The sequence below is a fragment of the Wyeomyia smithii genome, chromosome 2, assembly GCF_029784165.1.
Source record: "Wyeomyia smithii strain HCP4-BCI-WySm-NY-G18 chromosome 2, ASM2978416v1, whole genome shotgun sequence".
NCBI lineage: Eukaryota > Metazoa > Arthropoda > Insecta > Diptera > Culicidae > Wyeomyia > Wyeomyia smithii.
Window position 1 is genome coordinate 57,115,482 of NC_073695.1, and position 19,706 is coordinate 57,135,187.

Sequence of the window (19,706 nt, forward strand, 5' to 3'; positions counted from 1 at the left end):
GATAAAAAGAAAGGCTTTCCAGTTTTCAAATCTGATAAAACTTTTGATTATAATTAAACTCTGCATACAAATATTTATAATATTATTTACTTGCTACCAACCGGAATGTAACAGATATATGATATAAATCAGTCACATTTGCGGAACATATCGACAAACGAATTACGCACGTGAAACTCGGTATTTTACTTAATTTATAAAAGGCAAAAAAATCGATTACGGTTCTCGAATGACATAATCAAGGTGAATTCATTGCAGAAAATTATAAAAGAATATCACGTTTACAATCTATGAATCGATAACCATACGATAACCCAACCATACGTTTCCCCGTAGTCTCCTATTTTGTATAAACAGAAAAAGGGTAACAATTCGATATCTATATTTTGCCTCGCACATATTCACCACTGAATGCAGTACGAGACGTTATGTTTCTTCTTTACAAGAAACGTCAAAACAAAAAGTGCGCTGCGCCAACAGTGTATCGATGCAGTAAAGGAAAAGAATTTTCCGCAAACACCTGCAATTTTCCATCCGAGATAAGTGAAAACCGTTGCAATGGCAGGGCTAACGGATGTCGATAGGTGGGTACATGTGATCTTTTTATTCGGATTGCAGAACTTAGTATTTCGCGTGTCAGTTATCTGTCCGGAGTTTTGCTTCGGACTGCTGGAATCCTTCAATGAAAATTTAATAATAACTCGCTTGCAGCCCGTTCGTAAAAACAGAAAAAGCATGCAAAATATGCGGCTCTTCGGAAGGAGACATGGAATCAATATTCTGCGATGCCAACGATACTAAAATGCTGAATAAAATCTATAAATGTACCCGAGTTGAGGTAAGGCTACCTGCAGGATGGATAGGTATCCGTCATTTATTTACATGTTACGATGCAAGATGTATAGATGGCATAAATAGTGGGAATAATGAGGGATACAGTATATATCTAAAGGTGTTCACTTACACTGCACATCACCAGTTGTTAAAAAAAATATTTTTACACAAAAGTTATAATCATGAAAGAGGATGTATCTTTTTTCTACAAGTATTCATGAGCATTCCATTGTATATCTATTAACAAATTGTAACACCCACCATACTCATGCGTATACATCATCAATCTTCTTTATATTTGCTTGAACTTCAAGTGAATTTACTGCTTGGTTTCCTAAATAAATAGTAACCATTAACAAGTAATAATGCATATTTTTCAACGATAACTTATACAGTCAGGGCTATTTCCAAAATAGGTTTATGAGTACCTTTCATGGTTATTGATTATGCGGGTTAACAATAATTTAAATATTAATTGGAAGTTAAAATAAATTAGAATTTCTTTAGAGATGGTTGAATCATACTTTGGAACTCATTGTCGCTAGTTTTTCGTTTTTAATGAATTTATTAATTTTACACAGCTCTTGAAATCCTCGTTATTGAAATTGCTCAGTTATTTCTTGCTTTAAAATGTAAAGAATTTCCGCATGTGATAATTTCAACTTTTCTTGAGAATTCTAGTAAGAATATATGTTTCCATCTCGGACAGGTAACCCCAGTATGTGGTCTTATATCCCCGATTTGCGTAACCTGCAGGCAACGGATCGACGCGTTCGACGAAAATGCTAAACCGAAAGTAGTCGAGTTTGTCATTAAAAACGAGGCCGATCAGGAAGGGTTGGAATATGACCCGTTCAGTTTTCAAGATCCGATGGCTTTCGGTGGGCAGGAAACTGATATTTTCGAAGATTTTTCCGCTAAACTAGAGGTTCGGATCGACGAAGAGCAGGAAAAACATACTGCTAAAGAGGAGAAGAGAAAGAAAGAAAAAGTAACCCGAAAATCCAAGAAAACAGTAAAAGAAGCATCCCCCCAAGAGGATATAATTTTCGTGGAAAACATTCTGAAGGTCGAAGAAAGCAAGGAGAATGAAAAGGAAAATGTACCGAAAACTCGCATTAGTCGCAAAGCAAAACAAAAAGTGGCACAAAAACCTGCTTCCGATGGTGAGTCTAGTGATTTTGAATGGGAAGGTGGAGATGATTTCGACGAAGCAAACGACGAAAAATTCGACACCAGTAGCTCGGAGGATGATAAACCTTTGAAGAAACGGAAGGAAGTGCGCAAAATAACACTGACAAAAGCAGGAAAACGCCGCGGTCGGCCTCCGAAACCTCGCGTAGAAGGTAAAGACCAAAAGATACCGGAAGAGTGCAAAATATGTGGCAGAGTAGTGACGTACATGCGAGAGCACATGAGGCAGCACAAAATAGACAAGCAGCACAAGTGCCCGTATTGTGATCGTATGTTTGTACAGGGCAATAATCTGAAGTATCATATTCGAAAGCATTTAGGAGAAAAGCCGTTTTCCTGCAATTTGTGCGATAGATCTTTCTACTGTGCGCCGCATTTGAAATCTCATATGGTAGATATGAGGGAGAACATAGTTAAGGCATTTTCAAATCATTATTCTTTACAGAAAGTGCATGGCCCGCAAGGATTATTTCAGTGTGATAAGTGTCCGAAAACATTTAATCAAGAAGGGAATCTTAAGAAACACATTCGTGTACATACCGGTAAATACGTTTCAGTTTAAAATGACGATCTATGCTAACGATGTTTTTTTAGGCGAGAAACCTTACAAATGTATAAAGTGCAATAAAGCTTTCAATAGCACATCGAATCTAAAAAATCATCAGAGATTACACTCTGACGAGCGGGCGTTCACGTGCGAGCACTGCGCCAAAAGTTTCGTGGACATCCATCATTTGCAACGGCACGTTCGAGTGCACACAGGTATTGCATACAGTTTAATAATATGTTCAGACACTGAAATGATTTGTTTTCTTACTTGCATTCTAGGCCATCGTCCTTATATTTGCCACGTATGCTATCATGCCTTCAACTGCCAGAACGGTATTAGAGAGCATTTGAAAACGCATATTGGTGACGTTAAAAGTAGAGTCAGTAGTGCGGTACATGCTCAAGATGTGAATTAAACATAACAGTTTTACAATAATTGAACAAAATTACGGGATAAAGTTTATGTCATCTTATGGTGATATTTTATTTTAAAATTCGTTGAAGCGTTCGGAATACTTTTTGTGGAAAGAAATCTTTGCACGTTGACTCTCGATTCGGACTTAATCGTAATGAACTCTGTCATAAGACGAGTTACTCGTTGAAGCTACTGGCACAAGACCCTATATTTTATAATTGAAATCAAATGTGGAAAGTCAAATAGGCAACCATGAGTGACTTTACCTTTTTAAATTATTTTTCCCATTAGTAACCTCTTAGTTAGTAACGACAGAGAATTCACACCACCTAAAAACCTTGTTACGTTACGCTTTCCCAGTGGTGAATAAAACAACCGACTCAGGCAGATCTGTCAAATCATATTTTTCACGTTTGTCTTTCTGGTTTGAGTTTTTACGACAAGATCACAGGTAGGTGCCTGCAAAAAACAATATTTTTGTTCGGTAATATAATTCATTTCAGCCTGAAAATGTTCGCGCGCGTTGCTACCGTTTCTCGCTCCGGAATGGCTAACATTGTCCGCTATGGTCACTCCCATGGTGGAATTCCCGGTGAGGTAAGAAATGTGGATTCCATTATATAATAGGAATACTCACCAATAGTTTATTCCTGGGTAATTTTGCATTTAATCCTTGCCAAAATAATTATCTTTTTGCTTGCAGAATATTCCATTCAGCATTAACAACCGATTCAAGCTGACGGCAATGTTTATTGCGTTCTTCGGTTCCGGTTTGGGGGCACCTTTCTTCGTCCTGCGGCACCAGCTGTTGAAGCAGTAAATCCTCTTGCTGCTGTAGAGAGGGTCAAGTTCGTCTAGTGAAAGGTGTAAACCATGATACCATTAAGTAAAAAGTATGCTTTGTGCTAAACACTAATTTAAAGCAATGAAATAAAGCAAAATCGGGAAAATTTTTGGCTATATTTTATATTCGCAATTGTGTTTAGAGAAATGTGTGCATATGACAATAGACTTATGGGAATTATCAAGCGATCACGAGCTAAAGACAAGAAATAATTTGGTTCTATTTATTTGAGACTCTTCTCTCTGAACGCGCAAATATAACTAACTTACATATTGTTTTTTTTTTTTTTTTTTAATAGTTTATTTGACACGGCACGATACAATTTATGTTTAACTGAGCCAAGTACATTTTTTTTTAAATTCTAAATTAGCAGGGAAAAGAGGGAGGCCTTTTCTTTATTCTCGCGGCCGACTACGAGCTAGTGGGGATTTAAGGTGAGAGGAGGGGAGTTACAATTTTGATTTTAACTATATTGAGTTATACGATTTATTTATTTGTACATGGCTAAGCAGTGATGTTCTATTTGAGCAGTTTGGACTGAGGTGTCTGCGTGAACATAAAGATGCCGAGTCTTCGTTTGAGTGTCTCCAGCTTAGTGTATCATCTTCTTTCAGCGTGTAGCGGGAATGGTAATCTAACAAATAGATAGAAGAGTTTCATATTTTAATACCAGCGTGTTTTATGAACACGTATAGCTGTGTCATGTACTGGAGATCACCGCTTCCCAGAATGTCTCTAACGGGTACGTTCGGTTGTTTTCCTCGGGCCCGAAGGGAATCTATAAGCTCAGACCTAACACCACAGTATTCGGTACACGACCAAACAACATGCTCGATGTCATGGTAGCCATCGCCACAAACGCAGTGATTACTGTCTACAAGCCCTATACGAAAGAGATGCGTGTTTAACGTATAGTGATTGGACATAAGTCTGGACATCACGCGAATGAAGTCCCGATCTACATCCAACCCCTTGAACCATGCTTTCGTCGATACCTTAGGAAAAATGGAATGTAGCCACCGTCCCAGTTCATCTGAGTTCCATGATGATTGCCAACTGTTGAGTGTTCTCTGACGCAAAATGCTATAAAATTCATCATAAGCAATTGGTCTTTCATAAATATCGCCATCAATAGCACCCACCTTAGCTAAAGAGTCAGCCTTTTCGTTACCCGGAATCGAGCAATGAGAAGGGACCCACGCTAAGGTAACCCGGTAATTTTTATCTGTTAAAGCACTTAAAAACCGCCGTATTTTCCCCAGGAAATACGGGGTGTGCTTCACAGGCTTCATTGATCGCAGAGCCTCAATGGCACTGAGACTATCTGTGAAGATGAAGTAGTGGTCTATGGGTAGAGTTTCGATGATTCCAAGAGAGTACTGAATAGCAGCAAGTTCTGCGACGTACACGGAAGCAGGAGCATTGAGTTTGTAGGAGGCGGTAAAATTTTCGTGGAAAACACCGAAGCCAGTGGACTCATCTAGATTAGATCCGTCAGTGAAAAACCTTTTATCATAACTAACATGTTTAAACTTATTGGAAAAAATCTTAGGGATCTCTTGGGGTCGCAATTGATCCGGGATACCAGAAATGTCTTGTTTCATGGTGGTGTCGAAGAATATAGCATTATCAGAAGTATCTGAAAGTGCGACATTGGAGGAATCGTATGAAGAAGGATTAATTTCTTGAGCCATATAGTCAAAATATAAAGTCATAAATCTGGATTGAGATTGAAGGTCGACCAACCTCTCGAAATTTTCAATTACTAATGGGTTCATAACTGTGCATCGAATTAGCAACCGGTAGGAGAGATTCCAAAAACGATGTTTCAACGGAAGAATACCCGCTAACACTTCAAGACTCATCGTATGGGTCGACTGCATGCAACCCAAGGCAATACGCAAACAACGATATTGTATTCTCTCTAATTTTATAATGTGCGTGTTCGCGGCGGAGCGAAAGCAGAAACAGCCGTACTCAAGAACTGACAATATCGTTGTTTGGTATAACCTTAGAAGGTCTCCTGGGTGAGCACCCCACCAAGTTCCGGTAATCGTACGAAGAAAATTAATCCTCTGTTGGCATTTTTGTGTCAGATACCTAATATGACAAGCCCAGGTGCATTTGGAGTCGAACCAGACCCCGAGATATTTAGCGACTAAAACCTGAGAGATCGTTTTACCCGTTAGTAGGAGCTGCAGCTGAGCTGGGTTATGCTTCCTAGAAAAAACGACCAGCTCAGTTTTCTCCGGAGAGAATTCGATACCCAGCTTAAGAGCCCATTCAGACAAATTGTCTAAGGTATCTTGCAATGGTCCTTGCAGATCGCTAGCCTTGCCACCAGTAATGGATACAACGCTATCGTCTGCAAGTTGCCTTAGCGTGCATGAATTTGCAAGACATTCATCGATGTCATTGACGTAAAAATTATATAAGAGAGGACTAAAACATGAGCCCTGGGGGAGGCCCATGTAACTAATTCGGGAAGTTGTCGAATCGGCATGTGAGAAATACATATGCTTTTCTGACAACAAATTGAGCAAAAAGTTATTCAAATTTGGTGAAAGTCCCTGCGAATGAAGTTTCGCGCTTAAAACTTCTACAGAGACAGAGTCAAAAGCCCCCTTAATATCCATGAACGCAGAAGCCATTTGCTCTTTTCGAGCAAAGGCTAGTTGAATTTCAGTAGAAAGCAACGCTAGGCAATCGTTCGTCCCTTTGCCCCGGCGAAAGCCAAATTGAGTATCTGAAAGTAACCCGTTTGTTTCGACCCATTTGTCTAACCGTCAGAGGATCATTTTCTCCATTAATTTCCGGAGGCAAGAGAGCATCGCAATCGGCCTACATGAATTGTGATCAGAGGCAGGTTTCCCGGGTTTCCGAATAGCAATGACTTTTACCTCCCTCCAGTCATGCGGAACAATATTTAGCTCAAGAAACTTGTTGAACAAATTCAACAAGCGTCTTTTTGCAGAGTCGGGTAGATTCTTCAACAGGTTGAATTTTATTCTATCTAACCCTGGAGCCTTATTGTTGCACGACAGGAGAGCCATTGAAAATTCCAACATCGAAAATGGAGGCTCTTCCGTAGTTACTAATAACGCGTCGCGAAAGGTTTTCTGTTCCGGTACAGAGTCTGGACAGACCTTTTTGGCAAAATCGAGAATCCAGCGATCTGAATACTCCTCGCTTTCATTCGAAACGTCACGGTTCCGCATGCGCCTGGCGGTATCCCAAAGAGTGCTCATCGCTGTTTCCCTGGACAACGCGTTTACGAACCGCCGCCAGTACCCGCGTTTTTTCGCCTTTACTAAGCTCTTCATCTGCCTGCCCAGTGCCTCGTACTTTCGAAGCAGGTTGACAGTGCCGTACTCCCGGTAGTCCTTATACGCCGCGGACCTTCGCGCGTACAGCTCAGAGCACTCTTTGTCCCACCATTTGTTGGGAGGGTGCTGTCTAATCGTTACCCCGGGTATCGGTTTCGTCTGAGCTTGAGTCGCGGCGTCGATTATCAAGCCAGCTAAGAACGCGTATTCTTCCTCCGGAGGAAGTTCCTCCTGAGTCTCGATAGATTGCGCTATAATAGACTCATAACACTTCCAATCAATATTACGTGTAAGGTCGTAGGAAATATTGATTGGGTTCGGGGGAGTTGAACCATTAGCAATTGATATAACGATTGGAAGATGATCACTACCGTGGGGATCGTTGATTACTTTCCACCGGCAATCTAACGCTAGTGATGTCGAGCAAAGGGATAGGTCAAGCACGCTTTCACGTGCTGGAGGATTAGGTACACGTGTCGCTTCCCCAGTATTCAAAACTGTCATATTGAAGTCGTCGATCAAGTTACAGATTAAAGAAGATCGGTTGTCGTCGTACAGCGACTCCCATAGCGAACAGTGAGAATTAAAATCTCCCAAAAAAGGCGCGGGAAGCAACTCTGCTATATCAGTGAGATGCTTCTGTTCAATCCGCGCGGATGGAGGCATATATAACGAAACAAGGCATAGGTCTTTTCCATTCATATTCGTTTGAATGGCAACGACTTCAACATTCGAGATCGAGGGGAGGTCGATTCGGAAGAAGGAATAGCACTTTTTAATCCCTAAAAGTACCCTTCCACCGTGTGAGTCTCGATCTCGACGAATAATGTTAAAATCGTGAAAATTGAGTTGATCGTTTGAATTGAGAAAGGTTTCGCAGAGCGCAAATGCGTCACAATTGTATGTATTTATTAAATGAGAAAATAGATCGAATTTGGGGATGATACTTCTGCAATTCCACTGTAATACAGTGATAAAATTCCTAACCTCTTTCGCCGTATTAGTCATCGAAAGATATGATAGCTGAAATGAGGGGCCAAGTTGCTGCTAGTTGCATCAAAAAGGTTTTCACTGTAGGAAGAAGGGCAAGAAGAATATTTTGAAGGGGATCTGGTATGTTGAATGTTTTAAATATCCAGTCCACAATATCAGAAAATTTTATGAACCCTGTTTCTTTTTTATCTTCTGATCGAGAAATGGGTGCACGAGGGGTTTTTGGTGCCCCAGGAAGCGGTGGGTACTCCTGGTTTGATTTAAAATTAAAACCGGGAGGTACTTGCTTCGGTTTTTCTTCACCGCTTCCTTTTTGTGTTGGCTTATTGGTCATTCTGCTAGGGGTTATCTTGCGACCTTTGCGAGAAAGATAAGGAGAGTTAATCATTCTCCTCTTCCTAGATCCTTCTGGCATGGCATAAGAACACCCTTCGACGGGATCGTCAGATGTACCCTCATCGGTTGGCAAAAAGGAAAAGATGTTTCCTGTCGAGGGTGGCTCAGCACTCTTCAGCATTTCTGCGAAAGAGCGCTTTGATCGTTCCTTGAGGGAACGCTTTATTTTTTCCTCGCGCTGTTTGTACGCGGGACACGCCGAAAGGTCATGCCGAGTTCCCTCGCAGTAAAGAGACTTTTCAGTGTCCTCACTGCAAGCGGTCTCAGCATGATTGCCTCCGCACTTGCTGCAGCGTGCCTTGTTGCAGCAGTAGGTGGCTGTATGACCTAACTGCTTGCAGTTTTGGCAATGCATGACCCGCGGTACGAACAGGCGTACAGGCAGACGAACCCTGTCCAAAGAGATGTAGTTCGGCAGTGCGGATCCGGCGAATGTTACACGGAAGGAATCCGAAGGGAAGAATTTCTTCTTCTCTTCTTCGATGGATACTGAATGCAATTGCTTGACATCCAGTATCTTTACATCTTGAATCAGGGGGTTCTTGAAGCAGCCAACCCCGTGACGCAAAATGTCATCGACCGTGAGGCTTCCTTCGGTAACCACACCGTCGATCTCCACGTCCTTGGCAGGGATGTACACGCGGTACTCTCTCGTGAAGAGCTCGTAGCTAGCAATTGCGTTTGCTTGCTTCAAGCTACTCACAACTCGCAGTTTGTTCGGTCTAACCTTTGTAATTTCGGTTACGTCCGAAAACTGTTTTGCCAGGTCCTTGCCGATTTGAATTATATTTAGAGGCTTCTTTATGAGCCTGAAGTAAACTACGAACGGACCTTTCGAAGCATCTGGGTAAGCTTTCACCCGTGCTGCCGGTACCCTTGGTACGGGGCTAGGTAGCGGGGAAGGTAGAGGGGAATTGATGGGGGAGATCTCAATCTCTTCCCCAGTTGTTTCCACATCCAGGAATAGTTGCACCTGCATGTCGTCCATTTTGCGGGAGCGTTACGCTCTACCGCACACAAACGATAAATATTCGAATGTGTGGGGGGGTCAAGTAGTTGCTATTAAATTTTAAAAACAATTTTTCAAACTACAATGGATCAAAATAAAAAAAAGGCAGTAATACTAATACTAATAATAATAGTAATAATAATAATAATAATAATAATAATAATAATAATAATAATAATAATAATAATAATAATAATAATAATAATAATAATAATAATAATAATAATAATAATAATAATAATAATAATAATAATAATAATAATAATAATAATAATACTAATAATAATAATAGTAATAATAATTATAATAATAACAATAATAATAATACTATTAATAATAATGATAAAAATTCTAAAGTGAATACTTCACCGAACGTCTAAGTCACGACCTCACGGCTGATAGTAGGATTAATCGAGCGTCTCCGCAGAACAAACAATGACGATCCAGCTTCGTGTTGTGACACAGTGGCCGTATCCTACACGCGACATTGTAGATGCCACTTGTAGTTGACTTCCACTCGCTCGAACGTATGGTGGTCCGTGCTGCTAGCGGGGTAACAGCGGTGCGGGAGAATTATTCTTGCTGATATATCAGCTGCGTATCAGATCACTGGCGGGGTAGCCTGCCCCTACCAGTGTGCAGAAGATGTTTCTGCCGATAAACTACCGGCTATTGTTATCGCGCAGCACAAGAACTAATCGACAAAAAAACACCCGTACGATGACTCGTGTATTGTTATTTTGCAAACTCAAACGGAGATGAACAATTTGCGTCTAATCGAGACGAAAGCAAAACAACGAATCAAACTTACATATTGTTGATTGCGACAAATTTTCTCGCGAAAAATTCTTATAGAAGTGCGCGGGTACGTCCAATCGCGGTAATATCTTCTACAAAAAGTCAGAAATTGGATTTGCGCACTTTTTGTAGAAGACACCAACATGATTGGTTATAACCGCGCACTTCTACGGCGTTTTTCATGCATCTTGCGAGATAAATTCTCCCGCAATCGATAATACTAGCCGTTTTCTTTTTCTCCAACTCTACACATCACACAGGGCTGAACCAAGGGGTTGGTGAACCACCACAGTAACCCCCTCCAGTTACACCAGGAATCTTATTCGATGACCAGAAGGTGTAAATTTTGTTTTATTATCATTCATCGGTTGGTCTTCTTTCAGGAGGAACGCAGGTTTGATGCGGTCGATTGATACACGTTGCTGTTTGCCATTTATGATCAAATCGAAGAATTTTTCATCACGTTTTATCACCTCGTATGGTCCTTGACATGGCTGCTGGAGTGGTTTTATTACCATGTCAATGCGCAAAAACACATAACGACAATCTTTTAGTTCTCGATGAACGAACACTTTCGATGTAGCATGATGCTCAGTTGCTATTGGCTTCAAATTATCGAATATGCGATGAAGGTCTCTGACTAGATTGCTTCTGTCTGTCAGTACTTGTGGAGAATCGAAAAACTCCCCAGGAATACGGAGTTGCTGTCCATATACTAATTCCGCCGTAGAGCAATTGAGATCAATCTTCAAGGCTGTTCGTATTACAAGAAGAACCAGCGGCAAGCGTTCTGACCAGTATTTTCCATCGACGCACATCAAAGCTGCTTTTAGTGTTCGGTGGAAGCGCTCCACCATACCGTTTGACTGAGGATGATAAGCGGTTGTTCGAAGATGATCCACACCCAGCGTTCGGCTCAATTCTCTAAGCAAACGCTCGAGCTACTGTTTCAGCAGTTATATCACAAATAGGAACTGCTTCGGGCCAACGAGTGCATCGATCTACCATGGTTAACAAATATCGGAAACCATTAGAAGGAGAAAGAGGGCCAACGAGATCCATATGAATGTGATCGAAGCGATTTGAAACAAATTCAAATTTACCTGTTGGAGTGGTAGCGTGTCGCTGTACTTTCGAACGTTGACATTTTTCGCAACACTTAACAAACGATTTGACGTCTTTATTGATGGAAGTCCAAATAAAACGGTCGGTCATTAACCGTCTCGTAGATCTAATTTCTGGATGCGACAAACCGTGTATCTCTTGCAGTATCTGCTGGCGATGCTTCAAAGGAATGTAGGGTCGACATTTATTGTTTACCGATACATCACAATACAGGGAAACTCCACTTGGGGAAATAGTTCGTTTTTCGAATCTCAGGGACGAAGATCTGAGTAGTGTCTGCAATTCTGCGTCATTCAACTGATCTGCAGCTATGATTTTGAAATCTATCATACTCGTTGACAATGCTTCTACTCGAGACAGTGTATCTGCCACTGAATTGTCTTTCCCGCTGATGTGTCGAATATCATTTGTAAACTCTGATATGTACTGCAAATGACGTTCCTCGTGCGGTAAGCGGGATGAAGTGTTCGAGGCTAGGGCATTGGTAAGTGGACTTCTAGCAAATGACGAAAATATTTTACAGACATTTTCATAGCTGCCAATTCTCGACCAAACGTTGAGTATTTTTGCTGCCCAGATGTGAACTTTTCGGAATAAAAACCCAGAGGTTTCCACTCGCGACCAACCAACTGCTGCAGAACAGCACCAGCAGCTGTGCTAGATGCATCTACCATCAGTCCTAGAGGTTTATCAGGAACTGGATAATGAAGTAAAGTTGCATTGGAAATTGAATATTTACAACTATCAAATGCTTCTTTCGCTCGATCATTCCAATATAGCACACGGTTATCATTTTTCTTATTCCCGGGGATCAAATCACGAAGTGCAGCTTGCTGGTTGGTCGTTGCGGTATAAAGCGTTTGTAACCATTCACTAATGCTAGGAATCGACGGAGTTCTTTCACTTCAGATGGAAGAGCAAAGTCGCGTATTGCTTTCACACGATCTGGCAAGGGAGGATTCCACGACCGCTAATTAAATATCCAAGGAATGTGACTTGCTGTTTTGCAAATTTGCATTTTTCAACATTTATAACAAGGCCATTTTCTCGTAGCCTTTCGAAAACAATTCGTACGTGCTCCATATGCTCTTTTTCACTTGAAGACGCAATACATATATCATCAATAAAACATACAACGAAATCTAAATCTCCAAATGTGCTGTGCATATACCGTTGAAACGTTTGGCTTGCGTTGCAAAGCCCGTTTTGCATTGTCGAGAATTCGAACAAACCAAACGGAGTAATGACTGCTGTTTTAGCTATATCATCGTCGTGCACCGGTATTTGGTGGTAAGCACGTTCCAAGTGTATTGTAGTGAATATGTTTTTACATGAAATGAATTTAACAAATCATGGATATGAGGCACTGGATAGCGGTCGGGAATTGTTACTTTGTTCAGGGCACGGTAGTCTCCTTCAAACCGCCATTGACCATTTTTCTTTGGCACGCAATGTAACGGGCTCGCCCAGCAGCTACTTGATGGTCGACAGATTCCGAGATCGGACATAATCTGAAACTCCTTCTTTGCAGCATTTAATTTGTCTGGAGCTAAGCGACGTGCTTTTGAAGCCACTTTAGTCATAATGTGATGTTTAACTGCTCTCTCTTTCACAGCTAATCGCATTGTTGATGGTAGCGTGATTTCACGAAACTCCAAAAGAATGTCTCGGAACGGACGACTTGCGTCAACGGTTGTGACACCATGGATAGCAGCTGGAGCTAAGTCACCGATTGTTTTGAGATGGGTTTTATTGTCAATAAGCCGACGGTTTTTGAGATCAACTATCAGCTCGAAAAATGCTAGAAAGTCTGCCCCAATTATAGCAGTACTGACATCCGCAACGAGAAAATTCCAATAAAATCGTCGTCGTAGTCCTAAATCAGTCGTGACGAAGCGAGATTCGTACGTCTTAATTACGGTACCGTTAGCAGCATGAAGTCGGAAAGATGTTGATCCCTTCAATCGGTCTCTGCTAGTGGCAGGTATAATGGAGACGTCGGATCCCGTATCAACCAAAAATCTAAAGTTGCTGGTGGAATCGTGAATATGAAGGCGACGCGTTTCGAAAAAGCCGTCCAACTGTGCCGCTGCAGATGGACGAATACTTAGTTTTTTGAAAACGTGCAGGGTTCGCGACATTGATGAGCATTTTTTCCGTACTTCCGATGGTACCAACAAATCGTACTCTCAGAACTGAGCCGGGAACGAGATGACGAACGACTGCGAGGTCTGGGCGCTTTCAGACGACGAATCTCTGCCGTTAAGTTAATGATTTGTTCTTGCAGACTACTATAATCACATACTGGAGGAACGGACGAAGAAGCTACGCATGGACCAGCTGTCTCAAGCATTTTATCCGCCATTTCAGCCAACTTAGTAAGCGTTCCGTCACTGATTGACAATACGGGCCTTACTTTCTGCGGCATACGTTCTAGGAAAAGCACTTTCATGACGTCTTCGTTAATATTCAAACCTGCACCGAGCTCCTGCATACGCGCCAGTAAATGAGTGGGCCGCATATCACCGAGGTCGCACGCGTTCAATAATTCTTTCAAATTTCCTTGTGCGGAAATTTCGAAACGGCTGATCAAACGAGCTTTCACTTTTGCATATTTGTCTTCTGCTGGAGGATTTTGAACTAGGTCAGTAATATGGTAGATCACGGACTGATCTACTTTGCTGATGATGTGGTAATATTTTGTATCATCTCGAACGACCCCAGCGAGCACAAACTGTGCTTCGGCTTGAGCAAACCATATAGCTGGATCGCTTTTCCAGAAATCTGGAAGTTTCACGGAAACCGCAGCGGTATTTGCAGCTTGCTCGATCGACATTATTGCATCAGCCAATTCAAAATGGCGTTCAAATTTTTATTTCAGACCAAAAAATATGCGTATATTTTATCACTTAGCCTTATTATATATTCGTAACTGTTCAAGAACTTATCGGGGTCACCAATATGGGAATTTCCAAGCGATCACGAGTTAAAGACAAGAAATAATTTGGTTCTCTTTATTTGAGACTCTTCTCTCTGAACGCGCAAATATAACTAACTTACATACTAGCCGTTTTCTTTTTCTCCAACTCTACACATCACACAGGGCTGAACCAAGGGGTTGGTGAACCACCACAGACTTGAGAAACGTTGCTATCATTTTTTCTAACTCTTCCTTGTTCCAGAGTTTCATTGTTACCAGTGCTTTGATGAATTATGCATAGTGTCTATTGTACTGAATGATTTTTATCCAGTAATAAGCCTAGTCATTAACGTTCAGATTTTCTGAAAGTTCTTAGCTATTTTTTTCTTAAAATATTGTTTGTGTCTCTGTTTGTTAACAGACTCATTAGGGAATGTTAGTGCCAGTCAACCTGAGTTTTTTAGATGCAAAATTAGCGTCATAAAATTATATCCTATACTTGTTTACGGCCGTATCCGAATTTACTAATAAACATCAAACTAACTGTTTGCTATGAAGTCCAAAACAAATAGAACAGCACAAGTAATCTCGCCTCTAATTCTTGATTCGAAGGAATAAGACTAGAACCTCTCACAGTACATGTCTTTCCCTAAGACGTCTTTCCTATTTAGAGGACCTCACAGTTGTTCAATTTGTATCAAGAACACTATTGCATAGCTCTGTAAACTAAACTGATAGTTCTAAATATATACCTGCCAGTTTAATTAAAATAAAAGTTTTGATTGTAATATAATCATAGTTATTTCAGATTTTAAGAATATCAGTTCATAACCTGATTGTTAACGGTCGACAAATTGTTTGCCAGTTCTAGAATAGACGTTACCCATTAATATTTTTGGACGTTGAACCTTGACTTGCCCCAACAACAGTTAGAGATACAGCTCAAGTTTCTCGGAGCCATCCTAGCGGAAGTGTCTACTGTGACAAATACTGACTCAACATGTTACATCACTTTAACTGCCGGTAACCGCAAGTCAGTCCCATCTGTAAAAATATGAAATCGAGAAAACAGCTTCGAAAGATATTTTATTCACGCTCAGTTATCACTCATTCAACACGAAATCATTTGACAATATTCATGCTAAAATATAGTTTGCATACTAGCCTGCACTTATTACGTTGCAAAAACCACTGAAATCATTGATTTTATGATAAAAACCTCGAGTGTGACTGACTTGCCGTTACATTCGTCATCGAAGAGAGAAGTAACCGCAAGTCGTTCACATTGCCATGTTGATGCTATAGTGCTTGTCGACGTGTTGTTATTCGTTGTCGTAGAAATCCGTCAATCCTTCGCAGTTCGGAAGTGTATGTTCATGTGAACAGTTCCAAAAATGTCGATGTTGGAAAATCTTATGATGTACGGAACCGATGAAAGCTCATACGGTGAGGATTCGGATGAGCTTTCATCGGTTAGCAGTTAATTCATCCGACAATTTCAAGATGATCATAATCCGTTTGAGGTTCGAGCATCACCTGTGGCGATATCTTGGAACAATTTCCTAGATTCTGAGGGATGCTTTTTCGATACTGAAAATTTTCCGGGAAGATCCATTAAGAAGCGAACCAAGAAAAAAAAAATGGACTTGAACTCATATTAGCAGGAAATTGCTGCACATAAATTCATCACCATTTCAAACTAAAAAATAATCCCAATGATTATTTTTTAACCGTCATATCGAACTTCTCTCCTCCACTCCCCAATCCCCACCCATTTTATTTTGTTTAATTGGGACTGATATTCGATTAGTTTTCCTCTGGGACTGACTTGCGGTTACTTTTCATAATGAGATAATTCGACTTGGTATTGATTTTCACTTTTGTTGAACAAATCACTATTTTTTATCGGTACTTCTGAAAATACACTCAATGATAGGCCAAAATCCGATGCTAACTCAAAATTGACAAAATCACAGATGGGACTGACTTGCGGTTACCGGCAGTTAAGAGTAATGAAAGCAGCGACATACTTGCTAATATGACCTATTACTTTAGTCTACATTGTAGTTAACGATTGACCCTATGTGAGCTAAGTACAGGCAATGATGCCGATTATCTGTAGGAGTAAGTCTTCTGATATTAGTTAGTTTTCGTTCGAGATTCCAACCGGTTCATTCCTCTCTACATTCATACTAAAAATGCGTCCTATACATTTTGTAAAAATTTTACTTTTAGTAGCATTTTTTAAATTATCATTTGCAGAACCCGATTCTGCCATAATACCGCCATTGTTTCGATTCGACAGTTACGAACAACAACCTGGAGTGTTCTGCAATGTGGCTGTACATTTGAAGCCAACTGAAAAGGACCTCGTGGTAAGCCTATGTGTTAATGTGAAGATATTTTTAGAAATTATTTGGATTTTTACTCTCGAACTGAGCAGAAATCGAAGCGACTCATAGTAGTTTTTCAACGAACTTATTTGGAGTGGGGCATTTATGTTAAAAATTGTGAACATGAACTGGCTAATATTAGCAGAGAAAACCAACAGCAGTTATATTATCCAGCGTTCCCGATTGATATCCTGGTTAGTACGATCTGCAAAGCTCTGCTATCGAAAGTTATAATTTTTCATGTTTCATATCGCAGTACATAAAGTTGGATTCCTACTTCGACGATCAAACGAAGCAGTTTAATAGGAAATATGAAACATTAATGAATATTTGTGTCAATAATCGATTAAAACTCGATTACAATCTGACTGAGCGTAGTTACTCTGAAATCCAGTACTGCCTAACAAACGACTCATCGGATCCACAGTTCAAAATAGGTGTCGTAGTTGTCCTTTTTTATTGTAGTTTAAATGTAAAATTATTAATTATCATCGTAGACTGGTGGACGATCGCTTTTCTGCTAATAACTTTCACTTTAATTGCTATCGTTTTGATTGCCAGTATGATTGATTTCTCCATGGTTGATAATCGTACTAAAGGTAAATTCCAAACGTAACGTGATTTAATAAATTAAATATAATATTTGGAACGACTGCAGATAACCTTATCGTCGCCCACTTCGCTATTCGCCGAAATTGGTCTCACCTGCTGAAGGAACCGAAAAGCAAACTGTACCAAGATTTCGGATACATCGACGGACTCCGGTTTTGCGTTAACATCTTCACTATATTCGTTCACTGTCTAGTGGTTGGTGCAGTGCTTCCTCTAAACAACCCTGAAAAAATGGAAATGGTATAAGCAAAATTCCCAAAAATAGTCTGTGGCTTTAGTTTTACTTTGTACTAATTGCAGATCTTCAAAGCACCAATTACTTTAATCATCATCACAATCGGTCCCGTGAGCGTGCAATGCTTTTTCGTCATAACCGGAATGCTACAGATGGCGAACTTTTTGAAAGACATCCAAACGAAACCTAAATTCGAGGGAAGCTATTTCCGATCAAAAGTCATCAATCGATTAATTCGATTGTTTCCGGTTTATTTATTCTACCTGCTGTTCTCGATTGTCGCCGATTCTCTTCCCGGTGTGGTTGTAAGTCCTACTGGGTATAGAACACTGGTCGCGGAACGATTCATTTGTCGCCGCCACGGATGGAAGAACTTGCTTTTCATTAACAACCTTCCTGAGTCAACAGAAAGTTGCTTCAGGCATGGCTGGTATCTGGCTGCTGATCAGCAATTGTTTCTCAGTTCACTAATTTTATTCGCATTAATCTGGAAGTTCCCAAATAAATCCAAGTTTCTGCTCTGGGTGGTAACAACGGCTTCGGTAATCGTTCCTGCAATCATCGGTTACTACCAGGAATTACACTCTTTGATACCTATCAATATGCCGTACGTATCAACGGCAGATTAAGTCTCAACTTTTAACTCAAACGTTTTTATTACAGACAAATGCGAACGCTGTATTATTATGAACCTTGGTTCTATCACGTTTATCAACCAGGGTACACCAATATGAACGCCATTATGGTTGGGGTAATTGCGGGATATTTGTATCATCATTCTAGAAGGAGAAACATAAATTTGCTTAAATCATCGGTAAGTACCATCTGTATTCATTGTTCACTAAAATATTTTGAGAATGCGATTGTAATTACAGACTTATAAATTGATTCGGCGAGCTACATTTCTTACGGCTCTGTTTTTGGTCGGATCAGTACCTTTGCTTTACGAATATGAAATACCGGTTCCTTCTTTACTGAACACAATTCATTTTGTGTTGCTTCACAATTGCAGTATTGTGGCAGTCAGCCTTTGCTTTATCCATTGCTTCGAAAATCCAGCAGGTGAATAATTATTACCCAACTGAATATATTGTTCTAGAATTAAAGTGTTTCTTTGTATTTTCTAGGTCTTTTTAGACGCATTCTAAACTCCCGATTGCTAACTTCCCTGGGCAAGCTATCGTACAGCGCCTATGTGCTTCACGTTCCTTTGCTGCGGCTGATATTAAACTACGCTCCTGAACCTGTAGAAATGTCGTACTCCAAAACACTTCTATTGTGCACTGGAATTGTTTTTGGGACTTATCCACTAGCATTAGTAACATACCTTGTGATAGAACAACCCTGCAGTCTTTTGCTTAAACACTGGTACCAAGGAAAAAATTCGGAGAAAAAGAAATAGTGTACAATGTAGTGCATAGGTCTTCATATAACCTCTTGGATCACAATGGATTCTAAATTGCGGATGCGGGATCATGTCTTATTTTGAATGTTCAAATTTTAAAATAAAAGACGAGCAGATTCAGAGATTATGACATTAAGTATTGTAACCTGCGCGGTTGCAATTTTAGCATTGAGTGGGAAATTACCCTGATTACGGGTCCCGCTGGACTAACGTGTATCCTGTATGACCACTCACCTCTGTGTTCTGAATAAACGTTCATGTAAATTCGTTTATTTCCGTTCGTTTGTGAACTGGCAAAAACCTCGTTACGGCGGTTTGTTTTGGGCGGAAACAGCCATTGCGGGATATCAGTGTTATATCGTTGCAAAAACAGCGACTCTATAATCTTTGAGAATAATTCATGCGTCTGACAGCTTTGACTGTAATCCAGTGCTGCCATTACTAAAGTGGTTAAAGTCGCAAGTTGCAGTAAGATGTCTTTAGCATTCCAAACGAGTAAGAATTTGAAATCTTACACGCGATTTCTGGAGTTTTTTGTTCTAGCTTGGATGTCTTTTATCTGTGCTAATACTTTATCCGATTATCCTCTTTCCGAATCTATCAAACAATACGTTTAATTTTAAACAATCTTCATATTCTATGTATGCAGCAGGCATAT

At 40.3% G+C, this 19,706-nt stretch overlaps 3 protein-coding genes across 3 annotated transcripts; all 3 read left to right on the plus strand.

Moving 5' to 3' along the window:
• Window positions 1-449: 449 nt before the first annotated feature.
• On the plus strand, window positions 450-3,080 carry LOC129723157 (zinc finger protein 771-like). Its single transcript, XM_055677187.1, has 6 exons — window positions 450-584; window positions 712-838; window positions 1,544-2,419; window positions 2,474-2,570; window positions 2,623-2,790; window positions 2,857-3,080. Exons 1-6 carry the CDS (start codon window positions 559-561, stop codon window positions 2,991-2,993), a joined length of 1,431 nt encoding a protein of 476 aa, XP_055533162.1. The 5' UTR covers window positions 450-558; the 3' UTR covers window positions 2,994-3,080.
• A 231-nt stretch (window positions 3,081-3,311) lies between these two features.
• On the plus strand, window positions 3,312-3,954 carry LOC129723175 (cytochrome c oxidase subunit 7C, mitochondrial-like). The gene is made up of 3 exons (XM_055677216.1): window positions 3,312-3,443; window positions 3,496-3,589; window positions 3,696-3,954. Exons 2-3 carry the CDS (start codon window positions 3,503-3,505, stop codon window positions 3,810-3,812), a joined length of 204 nt encoding a protein of 67 aa, XP_055533191.1. The 5' UTR covers window positions 3,312-3,443; window positions 3,496-3,502; the 3' UTR covers window positions 3,813-3,954.
• A 12,613-nt stretch (window positions 3,955-16,567) lies between these two features.
• LOC129719634 (regulator of hypoxia-inducible factor 1-like) lies at window positions 16,568-19,045 on the plus strand. Its single transcript, XM_055671028.1, has 9 exons — window positions 16,568-16,778; window positions 16,847-16,990; window positions 17,053-17,233; window positions 17,294-17,395; window positions 17,455-17,648; window positions 17,709-18,250; window positions 18,307-18,457; window positions 18,519-18,705; window positions 18,771-19,045. Exons 1-9 carry the CDS (start codon window positions 16,602-16,604, stop codon window positions 19,043-19,045), a joined length of 1,953 nt encoding a protein of 650 aa, XP_055527003.1. The 5' UTR covers window positions 16,568-16,601.
• The last annotated feature ends 661 nt before the right edge of the window (window positions 19,046-19,706 follow it).

Bases quoted from the DNA above. Each gene is read 5' to 3' on its own strand.
- LOC129723157 (XM_055677187.1), top strand. From the start codon at position 559: ATGGCAGGGCTAACGGATGTCGATAG. The intron at 2,420-2,473 runs GTAGATATGAGG...TATTCTTTACAG, and splicing joins CGCATTTGAAATCTCATATG to AAAGTGCATGGCCCGCAAGG. The intron at 2,791-2,856 runs GTATTGCATACA...CTTGCATTCTAG, and splicing joins GCACGTTCGAGTGCACACAG to GCCATCGTCCTTATATTTGC.
- LOC129723175 (XM_055677216.1), top strand. From the start codon at position 3,503: ATGTTCGCGCGCGTTGCTACCGTTTCTCGCTCCGGAATGGCTAACATT. The intron at 3,590-3,695 runs GTAAGAAATGTG...TTTTGCTTGCAG, and splicing joins ATGGTGGAATTCCCGGTGAG to AATATTCCATTCAGCATTAA.
- LOC129719634 (XM_055671028.1), top strand. From the start codon at position 16,602: ATGCGTCCTATACATTTTGTAAAAATTTTACTTTTAGTAGCATTTTTT. The intron at 17,649-17,708 runs GTATAAGCAAAA...TACTAATTGCAG, and splicing joins ACCCTGAAAAAATGGAAATG to ATCTTCAAAGCACCAATTAC. The intron at 18,458-18,518 runs GTAAGTACCATC...TTGTAATTACAG, and splicing joins TAAATTTGCTTAAATCATCG to ACTTATAAATTGATTCGGCG.